Raw genomic sequence first — 25,477 nt, forward strand, 5'->3', positions numbered from 1 at the left:
TAAAAAAAGTAAACTTCTTTAGCTGTTAAAGTTAATACTAAATACTAATAAGTTAAATATAGGCTTAACTCTAAAAAAGATGGTTCTTTAAAAGTTCTTTACACGTAGTAACAGTTCTATTTAGAACCGTATCGTCCTGAAGAACCCTTCATATGCTGAAATGGTTCTTTAGAGTTCAGGGTTCTTTATTCCCGCCTTTTTGTTTTTCAAATCTGTAACTGTCAAAGCCTCCTCATTTCTGATTTTCTGGAACTCAGCTATACAACACAGACTGTCAACATGCTCTCAACAGGTAAATTATTTAATTCTTAAAATGTCAATAAATTATAACCTTAAAAATGTTAACAATAATTTCCTAACAATCATGTCTTTTTCTCTTTTTAGTTTAACAAACATGTAGTGTGAGCAGCTCTGTTCAGTTGAGGATACTCATCTTCTCTTCTCCACAAAGTAAGTAACATATATGGAATTTATGATCCATATTGTTAGATTTTTTTTAATATGACTTTATGCCGGAACATACCCAGTCACAAAAAAACATTAAAGCTATCCCATAACTTTATATCACTTTTTCCTTTTAACATGGTAAAGGGCTCATACGGTCCATTTTTGCTAATTTTGGCCTTCATGAACATGTTTTTACATAATCAAATGGAAGAGATGTAACTCTAAACTAAATTGTATATTTCAGATTCTGTCACGTACCATAACCTCATCATCTGCAGAGAGAAACTGCCACTCAGAATACACACATAATGAAGGACGTAAAGACATCATAAAGGATTGTGAAGATATTTCACTGGAACTTGGTCTTCATTACATCTATATCGTGTTCAATGTCAATTGTTATTTATTAATGTATTCAACAACTGTACTGTAGAGGACTGTCATTTTTCCGACAATTTGCCATGTCAATAAAAAATAAAAGTAGGTTACCTAATTTACACAATATGCTGGTTTTTTTTTAATGTAAAACCCAAATAGAGGCAACGAGATATAATAAGACCAGGCAGATAGAGGAATAAAAAACTATATTAATACATAATATATAAAAATAATAGTAATAATAATAATATGAACAATATGAACAAACTAATATTAATGAAAATAAATATTGTTGAAAGGGTTATTTATAACACTATTAAGGTTCTATATAGCACTTTCAAAGCATGGTTCTTTATGGAACTTTATAAAAAGGGTTCTATTTAGCACCAAAAAGGGTTCTGCTATTGTTACAAGCTGAAGAACCCTAATTTGGTACTGTTTAGAACCATTTTTCTTAAGAGTGTAGAATTAAAATCGAGCAGATTAAAATGTAACCATTTTTTTATTTAGAGCTTTAATTAGATAAATTTGGCGCAACTGAATTTTTATCTTAATCCTTATTGGTGCAATCCATCCAATGTGTTAAGGTGGCTTAATAAGTAAATGACCAGGGGCCTATACCATGAAGCTGTTTAAGTTTAGTTTGCACCAACTCTTTTAGCGGTGACTTATAGTAACTCCACGGCTAACCTGCTCCGGGGCAGGATATGTATTGGCCTGGGTAAGAGATCTCAAACACAACTCTCTTCACAGCTTTCACTTGCACTGATAGCAAGATATTTTTCTTCTTGCTGTGTAAATGCATATCCTTGAAACTCTTCAATTTCTTAATCTTCAGCAGAAGAGAGGATTGAATCACGCTGACTCTCTCTAGCTAGAAGTGAATCCCAGTTTCTCTGTGCTTCAAGGCATGTGATTGGTTGTTCGCCACTGATGTCAAACTTTCATGTGCATGCGCTCCATGAAATTAGGATTAAAGCCTGAGTTGCCATAGGAAGTTGATGATCGGCATCATGATACCAACAAAGCCTGATTTGATTGGTTTGGTTTTGTCATCTCAAAACTGATCCCATAACCAGTTTGTTCAACTACCATCATGATACTGACTCCAAGTAGCCTAAGTCTGTTACAGAGATGTGACTAATACTATATTTACAACTATTTCCCATCCTGACCCGTGGTGCCAGGAATGCTGAATCCAACTTTGATGTGCCAATTCCCTGGAAATCCACCCCCATTATCATGCATTGAGCCCTGCTTCGGTTGTAATGCACTACTGTTTCCAGGGTACTGTTTCCAAACCAGAACAGGTTAAACTGGTCTAAACACACAAACAAGCATTTATAAATGAAAAACAAAAGGAACCAAAGGAACTACATTTCTAGGTTTCAAATGTCTAAAAAGCTTGAGACAGTCAAATCCTCTTCAGGTGTTTGTGTCAAAATGGGTGCGATTCTTTAGCTTGTACTATATAATTAATAATGAGTTCATAAAGTGTAACTGTCACAGTATTGCTTAAAAAAAAAAAAACGTAAAGGCATACTTATCAGATTTTAGAGCTAGAACTGCAAATAGAACTGTAACCCTCGACAGGTAACTGTGAGATAAGCAAATGAACACAAAACCAGTCTTTGTCTTTCAACAGCATCATTACTAATATCTTTTCTCATTTGAATCTACTATAGCCCCTATAGCACATGCGTATTACGTGTTCAGTCAACCATGCTGTAACTTCTTAAGAGAACAAAATGACTTTTTTATGTGTGACAGTCCAATATTTTATTTCAAATATTATATAGTATGTGATGGACATTGACATCCTGCTGAAGCCAACGGTGTCCAAAATAAGAGTCCGTATTTTGAGATTCCAGTCTGATCAATGCTCCTGGCCACTCTCACCACCCCTAAACGCAGACATGTGCACTTTGAGAAGCAGACATTGTTTGGAGAGCACATGTACTTTTTCTGAAGCTGAAACCTGACTCTGTTTTGCTTTCTGTCAATCTGAAAGTCAGGACAAGCCCGAGCAAGCGAAACACCTGAGCTTTTCTTTTCCCTTCTCATTCTCTCATACAAAAACTCTGCAGTATGGTAAAGAGCTAACATTTACCTAGAATTGTGTGTGTAGTTTCAGTATATGTCAAAAAGAAAAGGTCAGTCATTGGATTTATTGTTTGGTGATACAATAGGTTAGAAGGACGGTTAATGTTGATGCTTGAAATCATCAGGTTACTCTTTTTAGAGCTGTATTAGCTAAACTTTATTAAAGACTTGCTTTTATGCTTTGAAGTCCACACAGTGTCCATTTAAGAACTAAAATTAAGAAAGAGGACCATACTCTTTTGTTTAGAACTTGGTTTATCTGGAAACATAAAAAAAGAAGGATTAAATATGGTATTAAATAGGTACAGTCATAAGTATTTTAACTAATAATTTTAATCATGCAAAAACATTCTATAAAATATCTCAAATTTATCCAATGTTTAGGCCTGTCTAAAAATAATAATAATTAATAACATAATACACTTAATATTCAAATTAATCCAGTTAAACTGCTATCAATATCAATAATTTGGAAACAAATACAGTTTGGTTTGTTAACATTTATAACAATGCATCAGAAATCATAAACTAATAATGAACAATACTTTAACAGCAATTATTAATCTAGGTTATTGTTAATTTTATTTCTACATGTACAAATACATTTTTGACATTTCAAGATTAAAGTACAGTACATGCATACATAAATGAAAACTATATATATATACTATATTGTGAATGAACATGAACAAACACTGAACAATATTCATAAATTAATCTACAAAACAGTTCAAAAGTTTGGGGTCAGTAAGATGTTTTTTTCTGTTTGTTAAATTTGTTTATACTTTTATTCAGCAAAGATGGATTAAATTGATCAAATGTGTCAGTAAAGCTTTTTTATTTCAAATAAATAATTTTCTCTTGAACTTAAATATATAAAACATTTTTATAAATATAATTAAAACAGAAAACAGTTATTTTTATATTTACAATATTACTGTTTTTACTGTATTATTGCTCAAATAAATGCAGCCTTGGTGAGCATAAGACCTCTTTCAAAAAGAAATAATTTTCTGTTCTGCGAACAGTGGTGTAGATTAATACACGCTATATAAAAATGGTTGTTGAATGTTAGTTCATGATACTTAATGGATTAAATAACTGTAAAGCTTTTTTGAAAAAATAAGTTATTACATAGCTGATAAAAACAGATTAAATATGCATTACAAAAAGTGTCAATTTATTGTTTTTGAATGCAAGAATATCCCTTCGCCTGCTCTTGATAAGCACCAAGAGGAGTGATCTTTTATCTTCCACAAAAGAAAGTCACACAGGTTTGGAACAACATTAGGTGACAGAATTTTCATTTTCATTATCCCTTTAAAATGAACAGCCTTACTAATACCTATGCTTTATCATGTAAGATCCATTTGTGTGTGTGTGTGTGTGTGTGTGTACAGGAGTGTTGATACATCCCGAGAGGGGGTTGGCGAGAATGAAACAGATTTCTCAGTATCAGTTCTAGCATGTATTGATATTGAACACACGTGTGTGTGGACAGGGTGGACAGAGTAGCGTGACAGCTGCATGTGAACTTCTGTCGTTGTATTGTGAAAACATGCCCCAGTAGTCAACAGAGATGTCCTCGGCTGATTTAGTTGGGGTGTAAATATTATCGTTTCTGCAAACAGAGATGATGTGATTAGCGCGAGCAAATTTGCCCACGCCGTGACCGCCACTCCAAAACTTCTGACCCACGGCTAATTACTACGACACATCTCATCGGATGACAAACAATCTCTATTTCACCAGCATCACGATGTGTCAGGTGTCACAAGCCTCACTTGTCGGGTGAAACGGCAACAGAGAGGCATTGTGTCAAATGAAAGTGTCTGGCAGAGTGGGCTTTTGTCTGGCCGAAACGGAAGCCCCCCTCCCGTCGCCCCCCTTGCGGCGCATGCAAAGGCCGGCCGCGTGTTTCCCGGGTGTGGTCAGTCTAAGAAACATCAGGTGGTGAGATAAAGCTCCAATTTGTTACACACGCACTTAAGACCCCATTTGACTACGCCTGGTTTGACTATGCCTGAATGCCAATTTGACTCTAAATGTAAGCACGCAGTTGGACCTCATAAGCAAATGCTCACACATTTAGGTACGTGTGGGTCCAGCTGCTGGAGTTTGTATAGGTGTGATTTGTCTTTTATTTGCATCAAACCCCATTTCTTCCATTCAACTCATAGCCACATCCTTCAACATAACAAAAGGAGAGGAAGGAAATGATACATTAACCAAATTGGATATTGAGGCAAAATGTTTCATCCCTGTTATAGGGCCGACCGTCAATGAATCACAGGGCTGACGGGCAAACGTATATGGAATATTTACTTTTCGGTCTTCATCAGGTGTAAGAATGTGCACAGTTGTAATCTTATACTTCCGAGGATACGGTGGCCCGGGTGACTTTGAGCTCTACCTGTTCTGTCCCTTGTCAACAACCTGAATGCTTGATCTGCAAATATTGTCACTTGCCTCTCGAGACTTTACCCTTGACATTGGTTCGGGAAGGCACAACAGCTCCAGGCTCGTAAATCAAGGAGTGAGGAGATGAGAAGCAGGGACGTTTCTTGTGCTTTTGCTTGAAATCAAACAAGACAGAGTAAAAGGACCACAATCAGCTAATTGCCTGCAGTGATTACTGTAGAAAAAGTAGCTTGGAAACTGATCTGATCATTTGAATTTGAACTAAAGGATATACTGACATGTAATCATTTGTATACCATTAACACTATTATTTCATGAACTATTTAAAATGGGGGCAAATATATGATGACTATATTGGTTTCTTACAGGGGTTCATCATTATGTCTGATACACAACAGTATCAATACAAAATGGACATCAAATCTGCCATACTTTACTGTAGGATTTGTCTAGTGAATGTGGATCATTTCAGGGTACGCTTAAAACCATAAAAGATAAATATGGGTCTGTATGAATCATATATATAAACGTTTGGAGACATTAATAATTCTCTAATGCTCATCAAGACTGCATTTATTTGATAAAAAATACAGAAAAAACTGTAATATTGTGAACTATTACAATTTAAAATAATGGTTTTCTATTCTAATATACTTCTAATAAAATATCATTTATTTCTGTGATGCAAAGCTGAATTTTCATCAGCCATTACTCCAGTCTTCAGTGTCACATGATCCTTCAGAAATTATTTGACCGGTACTGAAAGAGAAATGTATGTAAAGGAACATAAGCCTTTTATAAAAAATTTTTACGTTTACAGGAAACATTTATACAACATTTCTTTTTGGAAACTGGTTGTCTGAACATAATCAGAACCTTCAAAAGAAGGTACTATAAAGATATATCACCAGATATATATTTTATGCATTTCATGTACATGTATTGTATTTTTAATAGATTAGTGGACGTTTCCACAAACACATTAAACAGCACAACTGTTTTCAACAATGACAGTAATAATAAGAAATGTTAAAAGCAGCAACAAATCAGCATATTATAATGCTTTCTGGATCATGTGACACTGAAGACTGGAGTAATGATGCTGAAAATTAAGCTTTGCCATCACAGGAATACATTACATTTTAAAATTTAAAATTGTAATAATATTTCACAATATCAATGTTTTTACTGTATTGTTTATTTAAAAAATGCAGCCTAGGTGAGAATGAGATTTCTTTTAAATCTTACAGAACGATAGTGTAAACTTACTTAAGAGGCATGCTTACCTGCTGCTAAAGAAAATCTATAAATCGCTGACCAAGACATACTGTAAAACAATTATGCACAATCAAGCATTTTAAATATGTGATCTAAAACTATTAGTACTGCCGTTCTATGATGATTCACACATGCTACATTATGACGCAAGTGAACGTTCATAACATTTCAAATAGACTCCGAGCCAATTCACAGATGGATCTCCAGCTCTGAACTAATTGGTGTGTGGAAGCCGTAGGGCTCGGGTTTCTACCGCACAGAGGGGAAGACCAAAGCAAAATATGGACCGAGAGTGAAAGTGCAATGCTGGCCCATACAGCAAGAGCATGTTTATTTTCAATAATAATTCCACAACAGTAACTCCCACCACCATTTGTGTAAATTAAAACTAAGTGGTTCAGCCTGGGGCTGATCACGCTACCGGCTACTGTGTGGCGATCCCAGCCACAGCACAAACAGACGGAGGGTGATAATTGGTTTAGAAGAAAGAAGAGCCATAATCTGCAGGGGAGGCCTGCGGGATGCAGCCGATGACAGCCCCGCCGAGAGCGAAAACTGGTGTAGGATCTCACACTGTCAGCGTCACCTAGGACCGCACGCGCACATATATTTTCACACCTTGCTGCGGATCAGCTTTAGATCCACTGTAAAGCTGTCATCTAGCCATAAACAGAGCTTTCTTTCAAGTCTGCACACTGTCTAGGATCTGACACGTGCCTCATGTTGTGTGCTGGAGGGAGGGGAGGAAAAACTGAAAGGAAGGGAGGGGGTGAATGGATGGTAGAAATAAAAAAAAAGAGGAGAGAGACAGAAAAAGATAAATCTCTGCTTTAAGCGCACTACGTCATATGTGTGATTTCCTAGGAACAGAGGCAGTTAACACGACACATGTGGAGCTTGCCACTGCCAATGCAAAATATAAACCTATGACTTCACTTGCTTGTCCGAGATTGACATACTGCGTATTCTAGGGCAGGTGGGATTAAAGTTTGTGATTTTTGTACACCAGGTTTATTACTTTAACAAAGCTCAAAACATTCCCTGTCACCTGGCGTATGTTGTTACCATGCATTCAACAGACATGTGTGCATAGTTTACACTAAATACATGCTGAAAACAGTAGATGATAAGTACTGAAAAGAAAACATTTCAAACCAGAAGTGTCATGTGTCAAAAACGGTAATAAGAATAATTTAAATTTTAAAAGTTACAAGTTAAAGTAAAAGATGCATTTTCAGACTATACCATCTTCCTAAATATTCCTAAAAATATATATTTTGGCTTGGTCATGTTTTATTTGACATTGAACTTATTGAGGCAGGACTGGTGCATGGTACTGCTGATAGAATATATACAAATTTAAATTATGCATGAAATTGTTGACGTCAGAGAACGACAGATGTATGAATGGGATGGCAATACAATACAGAAAGATAAACGGATAAACAGACAGACAGATACAGACAGACAGACATTTATAACTTACCCCTCAGTGCGAAATATAGTTCTGAAACAGTCTCCAAGGCCTTTATAGCTATTTGGGTCACCCTTCCCTCTTTGGATTTGAAACCTGAAAACCACAAGACAAGATTCACAATAAATATTTAATTCACAAACCTTTATTTCAGAAATATTAAACTAACTTTTACAACCAGTGAGCACTGTTCCAAGGACAGCACAATACTGGTTTATAATCCAAATTATAAATATATATAAATATCTCCATCCATCCATCCATGAAATAAGTAACAATAAATATCAACATCATTTTATTACATCAGAAGTCTTTTAACTTTTTTTTCATAACATAATTTTACCATATTCTCCCTCTAAACAAAATATATTGCATGTTTGTAATGGCTACACATCACATTTGAGATCGTCCAAAATAATGTCCACATGGAAAATAATGATTTAGAATTCATAAATCCTGGAAAACATCACTACCACACATACATTATGTTCAACATTCCTCTGCTTAAATAACAGAGATCATAGAGCATGACCACCATATGCTATCAATTATCTGTGTGCAAGAAATGTGGGACACTGGTAAATCTGCGCAAAGTGTCGACACAAGTCTCAGACGTCCGTCAAAATCCAAACCACTCCTTTCCCCTGCTCTTACCTTCTGTTCTTTCAGAGGCGGAACTGACTTTCTCGGTCCCTTTAGCACAGCGGAGAAGTCAAACATTTACTTAACCCATCCTTACCAATTAGCTTTGCTTCTTCTATAGCCATAGACCTTGTAGGTGCTAACTTTGTCGCTAACATGCTAATAACCTGCTGGTAACAGTTCTGCAGTTCTGTGTAAATGTTTTATACGATACAAATGGTCAAGAGATGTTTTTGTAGCAACAAGCATGCTAGTAACACCCTAATAAAGGCCATACTGAACCATGTAAATGTTTAACGTGGTACCAGCGCTGAGCGCAAGTTTGGGGAAAAAAGGATTTACTGCTTCACCCCCCATGCAATATAGATGTTTTAGCGGGAAGAAAAGGACAAAGCAACTGTAGGACATTTGGTACTTTGACACAACATACGATTATTTGTTTATAGGCAGACATGCCACGACAATTTACAGTGGTTCAGGTTGGGTATCTTTTTGGGCACACAGAGACGATAAATAAACCAACCTTTGCCCTCCAAGTGTAAATAGATGAACCCAGACCAAACTCAGAGTGGAAGACACAGAATGAAAAAGATTCTCCTCATATGGCTTTGACTGCCAGGTCAGGAGGTCAGCAGTAAGTCATCCAGGCGGGTGCCTGATGGGACCATAAAAATGCCCTGGTTCCATCGGATGAGGGGGTTTACTGAGGTGAGCAGCCTTTCATATCGGCAACAGATTAACATCTTAGAGGGGTGTCCCCAGCATCCAATTTTGTAGATTCCCAAATAGCTTGTAACCCGTGCCTAAGAACCAGTTAAAAAAGCATCATAAATGAACGTCCAACACCATATTAAAGAGAAAGAAGAAAAGAGGGTCTCTGACACGCCAGGCAGTCAAGTGAGGGAGAATGCAGAGATTGGGGCACGCAAAAGGATGAGGCACCGAACCAAAAGATTTAAGATCAGTGGAGCTTGTAAACAAATTTAAATCAGTCTTAATTAAAGGCACATGAGAGCAAGGTCAAGGAATGAAGACGGCCTTGTCCCACCACTGCCAGAGTTTCAATTTCTGCAGTACTCTGGGATGGCCCAACCCATGCTAGCCCAGAGGTGGCAGGGCCACGGTCCGCTTTCAGCTGCCTGACTCCGCTGTTGACCTTGGGGTCACCTCATTTCCTCATGCCCCTTGCCTACCCTGCCATAAAAGCCTTGGACCAAACATCACGGCCTGGGGAGTGAAAGATAATGGGGAAGATTTGGCAGCAGAAGATGCCTCTGGATTCCCAGAAGGGTCACCCGGATTCTGAAAGAAGTTTGGAGTGGAAAAGGAGCTGTAGATAAGGTAAACCTTCCTGTCTTTGAATGAGCTCTCTACTCAGAAAATTAGGAGTGCACATTCAGACATATTTGGAGACCTATAGAGTTCACAGACTAGAGAAGAAGAGTCAAGGGCTGATTCAGTCGGCCTTGGAGCCAGGCTCCCGGTTGTAAAGTCAACAGACAGAGGAACTGCGAAAAGCCCAAGGGTTTTGTTAAAAGATCCAGCTCTAAGAATCCCTTTTAAAGTAAACCTAGAAAGTAAAGATATACTTGCAGGTGACGATGTCTGTGAGTTCATCAAAAACCTCCAATGACCTTCTGTACTCTGTTTTAATAGGACCAGAGCACCATCTTGGATAGCCAGGTGAGGGTGAAGGTAAGGCCAACATGGAGCTTCTACGGGTGAAATGAGCACCAGGGGGTAAATAACCCTACCATCTCCACCTGACCCCAAACTCCCCGTAAAATGCGAACTCTGAACGCTCTGACAGGAAGGTAAATGAAAATAAAGAGCAGGAGAACACCTCCTCTTTGTATTTTTATAGAGAGGAGTGAAGTGTTTCAGGTCCAGGCCGAGCGCTAGGGCCTTGTCCCCTCTCAGACCCCGTATGGAATGGGCCCGCACCAGGTCCGACAGGGGGGGCTGTGCCTCGCTGGAAGACAAGCTTGATGGGTTGAGGCCTAATAATGATGGTGTTAAAAAAAGCCCTGTGGGAAGGGCGGGAGGTTACTGGGTTGATCAAAAGACTTGAGTCTGATGGGTTTGCCTTTAAAGGGCCAGGCCAAACTTTTAAAAAGGTCTCTTAAATTTGCCTTGTTAAATATAGGGGTATTCCCCCAAAGAATGGAGCATAGAGTGGGAACTGCATTATTTCATTTATGACTAGAATATCAACCCTATGATAAACAAGGTCCCATAAGCGAAAAACCATCGTGCAAATGTGCCATTTATAACTTTTGCAGGACTTCCTTTTCCTTTTTACAACTGAAACTGTGTGACTGCAGTTGTGGCAGGAACATTTTTAAATGGTGGGCATTTGATATTGACGTCTAAGTTTCCAGTCTGGTACAGTGATAACCAAAAATTGTGTGGTGTACGCAAGGCAAAAAATGAGCTGTAAAATTATTTTACATTTAATAGTACATTTTTGGCAATATATTTGCTTCAATCACAACAATTAACTGTTTTTCAATTGAAAGAATAGCAGTGGAACAAATATCACTATAGCTAATCTCTTAATAATGGTATTTATTGCTTTCAATTATTCAGTCTTTAATTCTTAGCCATGTAAATGTTTTCCATTTGCTGCCTCTGAACCAACAACACTTTCATCAAGAGCTGAAATGAAAGTAAAATTAGAAAAAGCGAAACACGCACGTGAGCAAGGTTTCTTTTACACACAATCAGTGGTGCATAAGAGAATCCAGAAGGCAGCATTAAAAGGAAATCTATTTTTTACAGCCAGACAGTTAATTTTAATGAGCAGGATCATAAAGATGGCAGACGTCCATTGCAATGGTACGTGAGGTAAAACCTCTCTAACCTAAATGCTCCAATATGGCAGATGCCGACATCCAATCAAACAGCAAGGACCAATCGACCGTCTGTGATCATGCTACTCATGAATATCAAACAATGCTGTGGGACTACATTAATCAGATTGTATGCAAGCAAAACATCATATACTTGAGCAGCGGGGTGAATATAAATGTAAAACCAATGAAATGCAATGCTTTTGGGAAACCACAGGAACATTTCTCTCTTAAATTCTCGATAGACATACGTAGCAACTTTCCTCTGTTCTTTTGGCTTTTCAGGCTAATACCGCTGGGCCCGTGGCTGGAGGTGGCCTATAAAGCTGAGCCTTTGGAGTGAAGGAGATAAAGCAGAAGAGAAAATGGAAGATGGGGCAAAGGGGAAGTGATAAAGTCATGGCGCTTATGACACCACATGCTTCCAGGTCTTGGTCTGGGATAGGACAGCTTGGGTTTCAGCGGCACCACAGGCCAACTGGACCCACTGTGACTGGGGCCCAAGGAGAGGGAGGGGTGGGGGGAGGGATGTAAATTGACGTCCTCAAGATGACGAGTTAGACATCCCACAAATGCTCCCCTCTCATAGTCTGATTTGCCCCTCAGGTTGCCAAACTCTGGCTGACCTCACAAAGTGAGACACAACATTTTAAGACATTCCAAGCACAAATAAGCATTGATCAGCGACTTTGTGTAAAGTGACAGCAAAAACAACTAATTAGTTGGTTATCTGCATTAGTTGGTTATCACTATTTCTAGCTTGACATGCTGCAATGATGCAAGGGCCAAACATGATGCAATGGCCAAATTTGTCCAATAGTAGCAGTGTTTTAAAGTGGTTAGATATAAAAAAGTTAACCAGCATTTACTGTAACAGCTTAGAATGCTAAATAAAGCACCACTACTGAAAATATCAATTATATTTTTCCTCTAATATTAGTTATTATGTTAGGTATCAGAATAAAAAAACATTCTGCAATGTATTAGTTCATGTTCAAGGGATAGTTCACACCCCAAAAATTTACCTTCTGCCATCATTTATTTATCTCCATGTCATTCCAAACTTTACATGGAACATAAAATACTATTTTGAGAAATGTCTCAGTGTTTTCATACTATGGGCCCTATTTTAACGCAAGTATCAAGCGCGAAACGCAAGTAACTTTGTGGGCGGGCGCTGTTGCTATTATACCGGTGGGATAAATGACTCTTGCGCCCGATGCAAATCTAAAATGGGTTGGTCTGAAGTAGCTTCATTATTCATAGGTGTGGTTTGGGCGTAACGTGAAATAAACCAATCAGAGCGACATCTCACATTCCCTTTAAGAGCATGCGCGCTTGTTCCATGGCGGATGCTATTATAACGGCGGATTTGCCATATTTGGGTAAATGTGTAAGCTAGATGTATGCCTATTTTTTCACATCTTCATGGAGACAACAATGATTTCCCTCGTGTGTTAATATTTTTCCTTGTAATAATGTATGGTTTTCTAAAAATGAGAACTGCTGCGTCTGTGTGTAGATGAGATAAGCAAAGTGAATGCGCGTTGTGCACACGCTACATTGATTATGGCCAAGCATGCGCCCTTAAAATAGCATATGAATAACATGCGCAACGCGCCACTGGCTTTAGACTAGGTTTTTCCTGGTCAGTGGCGGAATTGTTTTCTAAACCTGCAAAATAGCACCAGGGAACGTTTGCCCCGGAACACGCCTCCTCTTTGCGCTGAACCGCCCCCGGGAGCGCAAGTTCATTTCCTAATTTACCGACGTGCATCTGTGGAGGGAAAAGTCCGCTGTGCACGGGTGCAAAATAGGAATGATACATGCGTCTGTGTACAAAGTCAATTGCGCTGGGTGCAAGATAGGGCCCAATGTATGTCAATGGTAACCAAAACTGTTTGGTTTACCAACATTCTTCAGAATATTTTCACTCCAAGAAAAGTAAAAATACAGCCCAATTTTTTTGTTAATATAAAATAATGTTCTGTATTGATGTTTCATGTGTTTCAATGTGTTGTGTTTTAGGGTTGAAGGAAAAGTCCTGACAGAAAATCACCTTTTCTGTTTTTCTTTATTTTTCTCCTCTCGTACAGTGTTCTTTTGTGTTTTAAAGAGGAAAGAAAGGCATACAAGTTTGGAACAACATGATGAAATGAAAAAAAAAACGAAAACAATTTGGGGTGAAGTAACCCTTTAATTTACTATAGGCTACTACTTTTCATTGTTCATGTTTTAATTGATTTATACATCTTGAAATTGTCAAAAAAAATGTGTTCATTGTTAGTTTATGTTTGTTTCATTATCTTATGTTAATATAACATTAACGTAATGTTAACCTTTTTAAAGTGTTAGCAAGAAAAAAAAATTAATAGGCTAGTCAGTAGTTGAACAACTATAGTCAGACCTATTGAGTGTAATGATTGAAATTGCTGGTTTAATCTTTCTGATCATCCAAACAAACATTGCTGAACTGAAAATATCAGATTGGGAGACTGTATAATCTTTCTCAGTCCAGTTTCGTGGTTGCTTTGAAGTAAGGAAATGGCTGGCTGAGGACAGTAGAGACTCCTTAGACAGCAGGAGACTGGCAGGTATTACACACACGGTCAGGACAGTGCAGAGCGAGGTCATCAATACTGCACTCGCTGGCTCTTCAGCAACAGAAACCTTAGTCTCTGAATTACAACTCTGCATTTGCACCTCTCGCCCCCTGCCTGGTAGGAACACGGCCGCTGCAAAACAAAACTCTGAAGGAGTGGGTCACAGATGCTGTGAGGCGTCTGACAGACACAGGAGACAAATGAGTTTTCATCAGGCTCTTTACTGCTTCTCTAAAACGGGTCATTTCAGAACACTGGGACATTTTTGTCTTTATTTAGTATGTTTGTAACATAATGCATTTGGGTGTTTGTGACAACTCCTTCAAGCAGACCTGTTTAATACCAGGTAATAATGTGCAATGGCAGTCACATCAGCGGGAGGTCACACCTCTGGTGCTTGTTCTATGAGCACATTAGCTGTTCAATTCTAGAGTCTGATGTCAAACATTTTCTGAAGGAAGTGCGACTGGAGCTTGCCTGTGCAAAAAAATAAATAAATATATATATATTTTTTTTTTATCTTTATATGACCCTTGTCCCTCTTTTAAATGGTTAATTCACCCAAAAATGTAACCTGTATGACTTTTATTTCTTCTTTAGAACACAAAGGAAGATATTTGGTAAAATGTTTCAGTGTTTTGAAGATAGTCATATAGGCTATGTTTAGATTTTTTGAGGTGAAACATGATATGCTAACAAAACAGGAATGTGTTTATTATAGGCATACTATACCTGCCAGCAGCAGAAGTGTTATAAAAGCTCTACTATTACAACTATTATTATTATCACTAACAGTAGAATAGCAATATTACCATCATACTGTAATATATTCATATGTCACGCTATCACACTCCTATTCTTTCATTGCTCCATTCCAGGAAAGTAAAAACATCCCTTACATATTTAAGCCCACAAATGAACAGAGGGAATTTTGCTTTGGTTAAGGTATGTAAACTTTTCTCTGATGAAAATTCGTTTCATGCACAGTGTGAGTAGTTTGGTGCCAAGTTTCATTCATTCAGCATAAACACACATTTAATGTAATTTAGTCTCAGTGAACTTGAGAACACGGTCAAAGAATGGACTTCGGTGGTTTGTATTATATGATGCCAGAACTTTTGATATGATGTCTTCACTAATTACATCAAGCTAATCGTTACTGTTAGTATCTATACTCCTCCATAAATAATAATACAAATTACTTACTCCTGATTTTCCTGTGTATTTTCTTTAGCCGTCAATATTGTACTCTGTACACCCTGGAGAAGATTTTGGCCAAAATATGTCAGTGGTAAGCCACTAATATAAAAGCTTTTTAATTCCCTTTCTAAACCACAAATAGTAGTGCCTTGAGTTATTTTGGACTGGCTTCAGATTTCCTCTTTATAATGAAACATGCCACAACCAATGTTCTGCTGACTTCTTTCACTGGAATTGTGAGTAGTTACTGTCCGACCACTGATGTGATTGGACTACCGGCTTCCTACGCACAGATAGCCCCAGTCGGATACCTGCGTTCAGTTTACGTCACCAGGGCTGTCAGCCAGGGCAGGGTAGGATTAAGAGATCACTGGAGCACAGCTGAGCGACGTGCTGCTTTACTGGGCCGGATCGGCTCTTAGTCCTCTGAGCTTTGAGCCCTGCTGTTTAAGGGCTGCTTGAGGGATTCCATCAAGAGTGCACCAGGGTTCAGCCACCAGTCGGGGGTGGAAGCTTGTGGGCTCCTCTCTCAGCGTCACCCGTGTGTTGTCATCTCTCACTGTCCTCGTCAAACATCCCTTTCCAGCCCCCCTCCCTGGCGAAGCTCACTTTCAAGCATGCTGGGACCTGACGAAGGCTGTCTCATCATAGCGACTCCCATGAGGAGGTAACTCCAGGATTTCTTAATCACCAGTAGTGGAGGAACATAGATAAGCGTGTGGACTGATGGCCAAGAGTCATGTTAGATCCCTCAACATGGACAGATGCAGTGACAGGCTCAGTGCTGGTGTTTTATTTAACTGAAATATGTCTTTAAATTTCTATTTAATATTATAGTTGTTATATTTTAATATAATATCAAAAGAATATTCATTATTTATTATAACTATTTAAATCTGAATACATTTATATAAATCAATACATAAATTAAACTTTATTTTTGAATGTTTGAAAAGTTTGGAAAACTTCCCCCAGTCTTACCTAAAAGTCTTACCCCAACATATGAAATACTGTTTAAATATATTTATATTATGTTTATAGTTAATTCATAATTTTCCTATTATCTTGAAATTAAAATAGGAAAGTAAAAAAAAGAAAAGTTTTTAAATGATTGATTTGATATAGGTAAATACACTCACTAGGGTCAAGTCAATTAATCAATAATTAAAATGCCACTATTCAAATATAAATGTTTGCATATATATCTATCAATCATGCAAATACCTTTCAATAGAGCTATTTAAATTATTACATAATATTACAGATGAATTCGTTTTCAAGTATGTACAGTCCTAAATTAATACAACAAACGTATTACATTTTATTTTTCAAAACAAACTTTCCTCCCCCTTTCAAAAAAAAGAACAACAGTGGAGACTGTAGGAGGGGCTAAGGGCATGTTTGGGGTGGGGTGAGGAGGCGTAACCGGAGCTCTTCAACAAGAGCAATGCGAGCTCATTTCTGGTCTCTAATGAGTGCGGCAGGGCGGCCGGCATGATGATCAGAGTCAGATGGGGTGCCCCGAGCAGCCGCCCCCTGCCGAAAGTGCCGCCTGACACCCTTTGTTACCTCCAAGTGAGCTGAGACCAGCCCATGAACCATGTAACTAGGTGGTTTCCAGGTTAATGAAAAGCTGTAACTCCAGTCTCACTGTCTCCTTAGAAGTCTAACTAACCCCCCAAACCCCCTACTTTCACCCTAGCAAGCCCCCTTTGAAAAAAACGTCAACATTCCAACCAAGAAATGAGCACCGTTGAACGCAAATGAATATAAGTGGCAACATAGACCTGTCCTCTTCTAAGAGACATTTATTTGTGAAGGACTGTTCACATCTGAATATACGGCGTAGAGTTATGACGGTCAGAGGAGGAGAGACCCATAATTTTGCTTTCAGCTGGAAGTGCTTGATCTTGAATATAAACACATATGAAGAATGGTAGTAAGAGTTTAAAGTAAACATTGATTTAACCTTACAAACAATCATGGCCTTGAAATATATCCTCTTAATGTTCTCCTGATCTGCTTCCAGATGTTTGTTTGTGAGTTTGTGTGTGTGTGTGTGTCTGAGAGCCTAATTCCTGTCTCCGCCTCTACATGGCTCCACTACCCTCATTTGCACAGGGTAAATATGTATTCCCAAGTATACATTTTTGTCAGGTTCCACTCAGAAAAAAAGCCTTTGATTCCACTGAGGCGGCTTGTTGAAAAAGAGAGAGAGAGAGAGAAAAAAAAAAACTGTTCTCTCCAGTTGGCATCTAATTTGGAGCAGCGGACATTAAAGCGGCAGCCAGTCACTAATAGGAGCCATTCCTGCAGCTAGCGTCAGAGAGGAGGTGTGCTGGGCATTTGTGCTTTAGCAACTCTCTGAGACCTATGCTAATAGATTTCAGCTCTACTAACCCTTCATTCTCCCAATTAGCCTGCTTTAGTGTAACTGAAAGTCCAAGAGAGAGAGAGAAAGAAAGAGGGAGGGAGAAAGCGGTACATGAGTAATACAACTAGTTAGTAGTGCTGGCCTGTTCGAAACACACAACCTCTACAAAGCTTTATTTCTATAGATATCTATTTCTATTTCTACTATCTATAGATAGATAGATAGATAGATAGATAGATAGATAGATAGATAGATAGATAGATAGATAGATAGATAGATAGATAGATAGATAGATAGATAGATAGATAGATAGATAGGTAGATAGATAGATAGATAGATAGATAGATAGATAGATAGATAGATAGATAGATAGATAGATAGAGTCAAATGACAGACAGACAGACAGATATATGGTCAAATGACAGACGGATGGATGGATGGATATGGACAGACAGACAGACAGACAGACAGACAGACAGATAGATAGGTAGGTAGGTAGATAGATAGATAGATAGATAGATAGATAGATAGATAGATAGATAGATAGATAGATAGATAGATAGATAGATAGATAGATAGATAGATAGATAGATAGATAGATAGATAGATAGATAGGTAGATAGATAGATAGATAGATAGATAGATAGATAGATAGATAGATAGATAGAGTCAAATGACAGACAGACAGACAGATATATGGTCAAATGACAGACGGATGGATGGATGGATATGGACAGACAGACAGACAGACAGACAGACAGACAGATAGATAGATAGATAGACAGACAGACAGATCAAAGATAGATGGCATTTTGCTACTGCATTATGGGTTATAGAATTTAGATGAACAAAAATTGAGCAGATATCTGATTGGCCGATTCTCTCAATCTGAGCCCATGAAAAACCAGGGCACATATGCGAGCCACACTCACATACGTTAAGCAGTTGACTGTTTGCACTCACACTAACAGAAAAAACCCCAGAAAACAAATAAATAAAACTGGCACTCTTTACACAGGGCTTTTATCACTTCTTGAGGAAGAGCATTACAAAGAAAATAGAGAGTGCACTTTTAACCCTGACCCTGTGTGAGGAGAGAGCGGCCTAACTGTGGCCTTACCTGTAATAAACCCTCTACTAGCAGCACTAGATCTTAAATCACTCTACAGGACTCTAGAGTATCGAATGTCTCTTCATACAAGTGTACACACAGACACACAGCCGCAAACAAACGCATGCAAATAGACACAAAGAAACACAGACAAGCCACCTTGAAACACTTCCTCTTTTAAAGTACAAATATCTCATTATCATCTCAAAAAGTTTATTTACCAGAAAACGGTAGCGGAAAATGTGAAACTTCATAGTGTATGTGTGAGGGGTGTTAGTCACAGAGCCAGAGGTCTTGGCAGGGCACCCAGAAGCTGTAAAGGTTTAGTACCGGCCCACAACCTGTTTACTCCACACTGAGCGACTCCACTGTGAGGGAGGGCCCTGATTCATTTGCTCTTTTCCTCTCTTCAACATTCCTTTTTTCTTGCATGACTGAGGGAACGAGGAACTGCTGCCCAAAATATTCAGAACTGATTGGTATTAGGAATGAGAAATTTTAATAATTTAATAATTCTAGTTCCTGGTAATGATTCCATGAACGTTTCTTTTAATATTAAAGATATAATTTTTTGGGGAAAAATGCGATTAAGTTGCCAAAAAATATAATTTAAATAATAAATTAATTCAAACCAATTCTAAAATATAGTGATTCCTTTAAATATATTTATAGTTAATTTTTTTAAACATTATTATTATTATTATTATTATTATTATTATTATTAGTGCATAAATACAATCCAATAACTGGCCATAACTAAATATAAAAAAAAACAATACTAAAACAAAACAAAACATTCATTAATTTATTTTCATAAAATACTCCAAACAAACGCATAGTGTTATTGTGACATGAACAACCAGTAAGGAACCCCAAAATTTAACTATCAGTTATTTGATTCAATAAAAAGAACCAGCTCATTAGAGTCATTAGTTCATGATTCAGACCAGACTGAACTGGCTGCATTATACTGTAAGTTTATGATTCACTTTACAGGACTGACTCATTAACATAATTCGTTCTGGAATCAGACTACACTGGTCACACTACATGTAAATTCAAAAGAGGTGTTGCAGTGTCACTGAAAATGTGTTTAACCCTGTAAAGCCTGACATATGAAATCTATATATATTTTTTTTTTGAAGTGTTTTATGTTTTGTATTATATTAAATAGTGAGAGTATTGTGCTCACACTGGAGGAGGGGGCACAATTTTCTGTCAGAGCAAATATATTCAGTGCAGTTGCTGTTATTTATATGGCCAAAAAGTATTTTTGTTTGTAACAATATAGCACACTACTTACATATTGTAACATATATCTTAGTTAGATGATTTTTAAATGCTTATTTATATGATCAAAGCTCTGTAGTTTTAATTGTGGAGGGCAAAAAATATTACAGTGCACTGCAATGATGATTGAGGGAAAAATTGTCTTGTAATTGTATCATATCTGAAATTTACATTTTAACATGATATTTCTATAAAATGATGTGTGGATAATCAAGTAAACCCAAGTTGTCACAGGGCAGTAAATGTTCAATTTGAAAAAGTATAAAAGTTATACATGTTTACTTTATGAAAATCATTAAAGATTTTTAAAGCAAAAATATATACCCGATTTTTAGAACTATATGCCAAAAGGCCTTTTACTTTACTAACAAATTATGAATATCAACCAGAGGGCAAGAGGCATGAAGTAGTTTGTGTGCAATAAGTTTTGATCAATATTGATAATTTACATATGTTGATAATTGAGAGGCCATAGATATTCCTGTATAAAATATTAGGCTTTAAGGTTAAGCAAACTGTCATATTATGAACGTGCAAGAGCCATTAATGGAAACGAAGACCATTTAGTGCCGTTTTGTTAGTGCAACCTTGGTTCACAACTCACAATTGGTATTCACATATACTACTTCACTCTCAGAACCAAATCAAAACAATGGATGTAATTAAGTGAAATAATGAGGTAAGTATGTGAGCAATTTGAGAACATTAAAAAGTATTACTTAAACATTATGGGAGAATGAGTAAATGATGCATTTCATTTTCCACAGAAATATTACGCGACTGCCAGAGAATTCCTAGTCCGAACAGAAAGGAAAGAAAGACAACTACATGATGAATAATTTTTTACCTGGTCTTCATAACATCCAATGGGTGCATCAAGCAAATCTCCACAAGACCTAGAGAGGACAAAAATCACAAGTAATTATAACACTGCCCTGCTAAACCGACATAAATCAGTCAATAAAGCAGGACACGAGCACAACTGAACATGTTATTATTCGCTCACAGGCCATTAAGCTGTCATTACCAAATGCCAAGCTTTCTTTCCTTCTCTTCCACTCTCTCTTGTCATATTTCACTGAGCTTTTTAAGAAATATTTCAGTATAATCCGATTTCATTCAAGACCATTCAAGCCTTATTGCATTGTACAGTGATTTTTTAACTACATAATCATCCCAAACACAGCTTCATTTCAAACACTTCAGGATCCTGCCAAGTGCAAAGTCTCTCGAGACCTAATCCACAAATATTTCACCACGTTAAAATGGTGATGTATTATACCCCACGATCTATATATTTGTAAATACAAGTAAAAAGACAGATGTTTGTGTGATTCCGTTCACCGTCTGTCTGGGTGCATGTGTGTGGTTTGCGTGTCTGTATTTGGTAGACAGAGGGTTTTCCCCTCAAACATCCATATGTAACAGTCCCCTGAACTCACATCCGACAGGAGCTGCTTGGCCAGCAGCCACATTCGTCACTCTGATCTTGTTTTTGCCTCCTTGCCACTCCACTGCAACTGACAAGCGTGCGGTAAGGGATCTGGCAACAAAATGGCCTCCATGCAGAGATGTGGGACGTTGCGCTCGCCTGGCCTGCAAGTCATTACCATCATCCATTTTATTTCGGTTCCAATGTGCTGATGGACGTAAAATCCCAAAGTATTTTAGAATCCTATTTTATCTGGACCGGCCCACAGTAAGGCTGCCGTAATGGCCTTCCTAATGCCAGGATTCCAGTTCATATGCGCTCAAGCCATGACAGAAAAGGGTGAGGGCTGTTTAACATGCTGAATATAGGTGATTTCACACCACAAAACATGGCGAATAGTTTGTATATTGTTACCACACAGATTGGGTTCCATTTAACAGAGACAGTGAACAACAGCTGAAACCTTATCTATGTTGGGCTACAAGTTATGTAAATAGTTAACAGCACAATTCAGTATCTGTTTTGCGCTAGACCTCAACTACAATGAGGTAGATAGGACAATTCTATTATTCAAGGTAGCTGTTAATAAACATATTGATGGGGTGTCTGACGAGTGCAATTTGTCACAAAACGAAAAATTATTGTTGATTTAACTTAAAAAAAGTTTACCTGGTTGCCTTAAAATTTTGAGTTCATTGAAATAAAAAAATTTGAGTTAATACAATGAGGTAGATTGGTTTAATAAATAGAAACTCAAAATACATTTATTATCTACGTAAGATGTAAGATAAACATTTGTGATAACAAATCATAAATTTTTTTTTACAGTGAACGTGATCTTAGAGGCACTTTTGCGCAGTTATGCATCTCTATCGCAATTCTCAGCTCCGTTTGGGCTTTTGCTTTAATGGTTTCCCTCACAGATTCCTCTTTGTGTACACAGCTGTTGAGAAATATGGTCCTATTCTAATTTCTTCCATTAAAAGTATTGTCCATAATAAACAAGACATTGCCTCCTTGGGGATTTTCCAGGAAAGTAATAATCAAGAGAAATTCCAAAGAGGAATTGCAGTCCACCATTGTGACTTAGCAAAAGATACATACAAAAGTGATAGAAACAGGCTTGTGTTGTCTTTTTGCATGTTACCTGTCAGGAAACGAGAGAGTCTTTTGAACAGAGAATGTGGCATATTCATAAACAAATCCTAGCAGTAGGACATGCTGATGTGGTGTGATTCATTTCAGGTCAGATATGGGTTTGTGGAAGATGCATCAGTCAGATGAAAATGGCAAAATTAGGTATGTCATAGTCTCCCTGTCGCCCAAGGCGTTATAACGCAATAACGTTTATCATTAATTAATCACGGCTGCCAGGGCATCACAGGGGAAAATAATGTTACGTACTCAGGAGGCATATGTTTTCCATTTCAGCACTCTATCCATCCTGAGGAAATAAAAGAGAAGGAGGCCTGGGAGAGTCATCTCAGCAGCGAGACAGCTGGAGGAATAGACCCATCTATACTTGAAGCTGAGGTAGAGCGGTAAAGTCATGTGAAGGGATGTGTCTTTTTAAAATTCCATACCACTTGATAAACATTTTCATTTCAGTGAATTAATTACAGTCATTTTATCAAGTAGAACATGGTCCTGTAACAGCTGTCACAATAACATTCAGTTCAGTTTGTCTTAGTTTCATTTTCATGGACTTTTAATTTGCTCATCATTGTTTCCTTTGTTCTACTTTCCCGCCAGTCATTAGTTGCCAGAGACATTCATTTAACGAACACCTGTCTGTATGAACCATGTGTATTTAAGCCCCACAGTTTTTTCACTTTTGTTGCCTTTCTTCTGTGGATTACCTTGGTTTTTATTTTTATTTTTATAGAATACATACCTTTTGTTATTACAGTCATTTTGGACTCTTTTCATCTTCATTGAACTTCATTTGCCTCAGATTTTAGAGGTAGTTTATTGTTCATAATTGAATTGAGCATGTGTTTCAAATTTCTATTTAATTTCTGATTTTGAAATTAATTTGTGGAAGGACATAGAATGAAAAACTGCACTTCAAATTGGAATTTAAGAAACAAAATTCAACTAGAATAGGAAGGCTTGTATAAAACAAACTTTGAATGCTTGACAAAGCTATGTTTGAAAGTAAAAGGTTTTAGGCCTAGACAAACAGATTGATCTGTTTGGAATGCATCCTGTATATTTGTTAAATAAATGTATATTAAGCATATTTTTCAAACCAAGGTAAAATAACATTTCATTTCACAGAATGCCAGTAACTGTTGAATTTCTCCTACTTCCTGTAATTCCAATTCAACTTCCGGTGGGTGTGGCCAATTCAATTCAAACTCCAACTGATGAATAAATAGGAAGACATTTTCTTACAGGAATATTAGCAGGGTTCAGTACAAGTTAAGCTCAATTGAAAGCACTTGTGGCATAACATTACCACAAATTAGTTTCCATTTGTCCTTCCTTTTCTCTTAAAAAAAGAAAGAAAACAAATACAGTGAGGCACTTACAATGAGGTCAAGCTACAAATGTTAAAACAGTCAATTGAAAATTCTGTTGTTGACAAATTGTTTTAAATTTTTCTTTAAAATAAGCGCTTAACTTTGTTGCCATGACAACAAAACAACTAAAACACCTAAAACCACCATAAAAATAACAAAACTGACTTTACATCAAGTTTTAGCAGAATGTAGGCCTATGTGCATTTATGAAACAAGCATTACATTTCTTCTTTTAAATTCTCCAGAAATGTATGCTATTTACAGCTATTGTAAGTGTCACCATTTATTTTTTAAGAAAATGAGGGACCAGTCGAAATCATTTTCTGTGATAATCAACATTATGCCACAAGTGCAGTTGACTGAGATGAATTTGTACTGAACCCAGAATATTCCATTAATTTCAGAATTTTGCTGAACCCTGCCGGGCAGTTTTTTTGATAGGAAAGTTCAGGGCCAACAAAAGTTGAGGTAAACGTGGAGGAAGCCTGGATCCGTGTGAACCCTGTTGCTGCTCTGGACTGTACAAGAGGGGCTCGTAGAGGATCAAAGGTAGGAAGCAGTGAGTAGTTGAGAAAGCCTGTCACTCATTTGAGTCTAATGAACTCCATGTTTGGCGGAAAAGAAAAGAACACCCTAGTTAAGCAGCAACACTTAAGAGTTATCGTCTAAGAGCTTCGAAAGAGGGGAAAATGCACAAACAAGGTGAGAGGGCCAAAGAATAAACCACATCCATCGTTGCCATATTCCATATGGGGGGATTTAAGGGAGCAGGAAAAAGACGCCAAGAGGGAGGCAAGAGATGGAGGGACTGAAAGGGTAAGCAAGACTTTCTCTACACAACACTAGCAAGTACCTAAAAAGGTTAAGACGGATGCAATCTGTGCTGTTGAAATAAGAAAGCCACTAAAAGAAGAAGTTACATAATGGTGATGTTGTTGGCCAAGAACGTATTGGTAGAAATTGGGACCATGAAGGGAACAGGGCTTTCGTCAGTGTGGGCCCAGTATGGTAGCTTACTCATTGGACCCAGAGGAGAGATGATCCACACATAAAACATTTGTCCCTGTTTCTGTGAATCTTAATGACGACCCTGGATGGGAACAAGATAATTGTTTTGTAAAAATCTAGGGCTGGATAGTAGCCAATTAATTGAAAACATAATTTGCTCTTGACATCGAACTTTTAAAGATCATTGTTTTACTCTTTGCCAGTGTTTCCTGCACCACTGGATCTATAGTCTGAAGTCAAAGGATCCATATTTTACCACAGTTTGCTGTCCGAATGTAATCTAATGAGATAAAAAGGGAACATAATGCAAAATAATAGAAAACATTATTTCTTCTGTGT

The 25,477-nt window shown here is 37.5% G+C and overlaps 1 protein-coding gene across 1 annotated transcript in view; it reads right to left on the reverse strand.

The window, feature by feature from the left end:
- Positions 1 to 25,477, reverse strand: part of slc25a21 (solute carrier family 25 member 21) — a 96,789-nt gene that overhangs the window by 12,295 nt on the left and 59,017 nt on the right. Inside the window, exons 3-4 of the mRNA XM_082143333.1 lie at positions 21,021 to 21,069; positions 8,114 to 8,197 (exon numbers count right to left, since the gene is read on the reverse strand). Coding sequence (XP_081999459.1) covers positions 8,114 to 8,197; positions 21,021 to 21,069 — 133 coding nt within the window. The remainder of the gene's footprint in view (positions 1 to 8,113; positions 8,198 to 21,020; positions 21,070 to 25,477) is intronic.

The sequence above is a fragment of the Leuciscus leuciscus genome, assembly GCF_965113295.1.
Source record: "Leuciscus leuciscus genome assembly, chromosome: 17".
Lineage (NCBI taxonomy): Eukaryota > Metazoa > Chordata > Actinopteri > Cypriniformes > Leuciscidae > Leuciscus > Leuciscus leuciscus.